The 4500-nt window shown below is 45.8% G+C and overlaps 1 protein-coding gene across 1 annotated transcript in view; it reads right to left on the minus strand.

Annotated features, from left to right (window-relative positions):
* Positions 1-4289, minus strand: part of CLDN1 (claudin 1) — a 16208-nt gene extending 11919 nt beyond the window's left edge. Inside the window, exon 1 of the mRNA XM_005880765.2 lies at positions 3825-4289. Within this exon, the coding sequence (XP_005880827.1) occupies positions 3825-4047 (223 nt within the window). The 5' untranslated portion in view covers positions 4048-4289. The remainder of the gene's footprint in view (positions 1-3824) is intronic.
* Positions 4290-4500: the final 211 nt, after the last annotated feature.

Consider the following 4500-nt stretch of genomic DNA (forward strand, 5'->3'; position numbering starts at 1 on the left):
CTCCCTTCATCCCTTCCTCTCTTCCTCCTCCCTTTCTTGTTCCTTTCTATTGAGTAATTGCCTCACAATTACATTTATGTTTCTACAGCTCCTCTATGCCACTTACCATCCCAAACAAGGAAACCTTAGCTGTGCCACTTAACTTTTTCCCTCAATCACAACAGTTAGTTACAAAGAATGTTGGCACTGGAAGAAATCAAGTTTAGCACCTTATATATCATCTTAGCTGCATTCCCAGGAGCAAGACAGCTCACGTTTGTTGAAGAGAGGAATGAATCATGGATTCAGCTCACCATTCCCCCCACCCCACCCCACGCTGCCCTATTTTATAACTGGGGAGATTATAGCCCAGAGAGACCAAGTGGTTCGCCATTACACACATGACTGGTTAGTGCAAAACCAGGGTAAAGAATTAAGAACTTCTGATCTCAAGCCTGGATTTTTGTTCTGACATCTATCATTCCAGGGGTCCGATCAAATTCTTGAACAGATCTGAACACCAATGGCTCCTTGAACACCCTTGGTTCAGCAGGCATACTCTGAGGAAGTGTGAAGGGTGCCCTCCTCTCTGCCTATGCTTCAAAGTCTGTCCAAGTTAGTGATTTTGTCTCTTTGATCGAGCCTGACATCATGGTGAGAGTACTGGGCAACCTCACTGACAACCAATACTCATTAAGCACTCCTACACACATGTGGATTCATGCAAAGCAAGTTGAGCAGGTTAGAGGAGCTTATAAACAAATTACAGAATCCAACAGTTGGATGTGACTTAAGAGAGTCTAGTCTAACCTCCCATTTGTCTGGTGCTTGTATTTTGCCTACAACATTCCTACAAAATGCTTACTTATTTCTCTGCTTAGACACCTCCTACCATGCCGCCTCCTGGGGAAGCCCAGTCTTTGGAAAGCCCTAGCTATTAAAGCCAAGCAAGAACCAGCAGTTGACTAAGCACACAAACTAGACACTAGCTTGCTAAAAGTTTGAAAATTGGGTTAAAACAAGACAAGATGTACAGCATACTCCAGAAAAACCGACTCTAACTGCATCTGCCACTCTCTTTTGTATATTCCAACTTTCAGCTGCAGGAGTCATCAATGTCAATAAATGTCACATACTGCAGATGGAATTGCCAGTGCAAAATCACAATGCACAGTGCAACATTTGTTTCCCCAGGGCGTGTCTCAGGTACATTTTCATAAACTGCTTTGCAAGAACCACTTAAATAAAAAACACACCCTGTGTCTCATTTCCTACATTGTTTTGAGCACACTATATCTCTTTAGACACTTATGGAAATATTCTTTATACAGCTTACACTATTTAGAGCAGGAGAACAAGGGATCTTAACGTGTCTTGTGCTTCGGCCTTGATACATCCTTGTATCTTGACACTAAGATGCCAAGTAGGCTCCACTGACAAAGAGAACAACATTCAATTTCAGGAAACTTCTAGCCAAGCTTTTCACCTAAAAGCACTTCGAGGAATGCCACTTTTTACAAGGAAGACTACTTATACATACAGATAATCCTGTTCACATTCAGAGGTGACAGAACTCTACCAAAACCAGTCAATGAATCACCACCCAGGTCTGTACATCAGGTGGGTGTGAGCACCACTGCCCAGGTGGAGGAATGGAGACAGGTTCTCTGGACTCCATCCAAAGGCATCCTATGAGTCATTTGCAGGTTGGGGAGAATGCCTGTGAGTCAAACTTCCCTCTTCTGGGAATTGGTTTTGAGAGAAAGGCCTCAGCCCCACCTTGAATAATCTCTGGCTTTAACCAAAACGAAAAGAGGAATCTGATCTGGAATATATATTTCTGATCCAGAAATCTCCAAAATGTGTAGTGGGGAGATGAGGAGGACATTGTTTAATTCTTCACCACAACTTCAAAAACTGTAATAGCTTTAGTAACTAAGAATAAAAGAAAATAAATCATTTTGTCACGTTATCACCGGTAGGGATGGCCTAGTTGAGTATTTGCAATGTGAATCAATCTGCTTCCATTGGTCATTTAAGGAAGTTAAAGAGACCTATTTAAACATGTTGAAAATGAACTATTTTGACCAGAAGAATCAGAGACCTCTCTAGAGTTACCCTTCGATCCTTCTTCAGCTGCCAATGCCTCAACACGACACCCCAAATTCCTGACACCATTTCCTTACATGTATTTATCTTTCCACGGAGAGATTCAGTGATTATACAAAGGAGCATATCTAATATACTTGTTATATCTGGCATAAAGAAGTCCTAGAATGGGAACTTTGGAAAGCTAAAATGACAGCACTGAAAACCACCATACACAGTGACTAACCAGATTCCACAGGTGTTCAAGGCATTTAAACAAATTCAATAACCCTCAAGTATATGGCTTCTTACAAAACCACATGAGGGAGGTGAACAAAGCAACTGAAGTGAACTTGAGCGATGACAACACTGCTCACCCTCAGCCCATAAAGGGGCCAGTGGGTATACTTGTTTATCTAGGCCAGTGGTTCTCAACCTTCCTCATGTTGTGGTGATCCCAAACCATAACATTATTTTCGTTGCTACTTCATACTGTAATTTTGCTACTGTTATGAATCATAATGTAAATATCTGATATGCAAGATGTATTTAGGCAACCCCTGTGAAAGGGTCGTTCAACCCCCAAAGGGTCGCGACCCACAGGTTGAGAACCGCTAATCTAGGCAAAGACTAAGGAAGCTTTTCTTCAAGTTAGTTCAAGGGCATAACAGACACATGCTACATGACAACTAATGTAATATCTCAAGGAAGTTACTCCAGGCATTAATTGGTGTTACCTAGGTAAGTGGGAATCTAATGAGTTTTAGAAGAGGCACTCAAAGGCCTTTATTTAAAAAATAATAAAATGGTGGGGGGGGGGGGGAAAGCCATCTTGTCATCTTTTCTCCCTGCTATCCTTAAGAATATTTCTCTCTACATATTCCTTTCCACCTTGACAGAAATAAGAAGCAAACACCCATTACAGAGAACATCCTTTGTGGAAGGTGGAAACTTGAAGAGCAGAGCCACCCTTTCTTTTTGCTATTTTTTTCTTCCCCCAGCTGATCTCTGCTGTATCTCCTTAATGGCATTTTGCTTCAGTATCTTCATTCTTCCCTTCAGATTATGATGGGAGGTTATTCAGAACTTTTCTTTTTTGTCTTCCTTTTCCTACCTGCCATGAGTAACCTTCACTTTCCAAAATAACCTACAAATGCTGCTTCCTCTGAAGATCCCCAACCTTCAGGGGAATCTCAAGAGGCTTCTTCAAAAAGTCATGAAACGGGGTGCAAAGGGAGCCCCCACACTTATTGCATCTTAAATATAAAAAAAAAAACCCAAAAGATTCCAACTTTAATGTAAGTAGAAGCACTAAGCTGAGGCACTCCATGTAGTAATATGAGAAACTACCAGGCTCCAAACTTTTCAAGGCATATTTTCTTGTCCATACCCTACCATTCTGCAATTCACACAGAATCTCCGAATGTCCAGGGGAGGCCTAAGACCTCAGATCGGAGTTGGGCCCTCACCTCTCAATCTCCACCCCACTCTCATTGGAATTTAGATGAAACCACACCTAGAGGAGGAGAAAAAGTGTTACCCAGGGAATTAGAGGCAAAACTAGAGCTTAGTCCTGGACCTCCCTTTTCCCAAAGCGCAGCTCTTTCTACTTCCTCTCATGATCGAATGACTTGATAAACTGAAGACTGATAACCTTGGAATCACATAACAGAACCAGCTGATAGCCTCTACCTCGAACGGAAGCTCTGAGGGCTGGGGGCTTAGATCCCGGCTGTGGGGGAGGGGAGTGCACTCACTGTTCAGGTTCAGCAAGGAGTCGTAGACTTTGCACTGGATCTGCCCGGTACTCTGCGACACGCAGGACATCCACAGCCCCTCGTAGATGGACTGGGCTGTCACGATGTTGTCGCCCGCATAGGAGTGAACCTTCCACTGGGGCATCGCAGTGCTGGCGATGGCTCCAATCCAGCCCACGAAGGCCAGGATGAAGCCCAGCAGTTGCAGCCCCGCGTTGGCCATGGTTCGCTCGGGCGCCCTGGCTGGCTCCGGGATCGCAGGTGCAGCAGGTGGAGTTTGTAGAGGCTCCGTCGGGGCTCCCGGTGGGTGGCGGAGCCGCGCGGGGGAAGTTTTTGCGGGGAGTCCTGCTCCTTGCGGCGCTACTGGAAAGATTCTAGGTCCGGGTCCAGGTCCGGGTTGGAGCTGGAGTCGGGGTGCGAGAAGCTGTGGCTGCTCCCGGGCTCAGGGAATGAGACACCAACCCGCGGCACCGCAATTTAAAGCAGCTCCGCCCCCCGCCCAGCCGGGCGTTGCGGCGCTGGAAAGATTCTAGGTCCGGGTCCAGGTCCGGGTTGGAGCTGGAGTCGGGGTGCGAGAAGCTGTGGCTGCTCCCGGGCTCATCAGATGAGACACCAACCCGCGGCACCGCAATTTAAAGCAGCTCCGCCCCCCGCCCAGCCGGGCCGCGGCGCAGCG

The sequence above is a fragment of the Myotis brandtii genome, unplaced genomic scaffold (assembly GCF_000412655.1).
Source record: "Myotis brandtii unplaced genomic scaffold, ASM41265v1 scaffold652, whole genome shotgun sequence".
NCBI classification, from domain to species: Eukaryota; Metazoa; Chordata; class Mammalia; order Chiroptera; family Vespertilionidae; genus Myotis; species Myotis brandtii.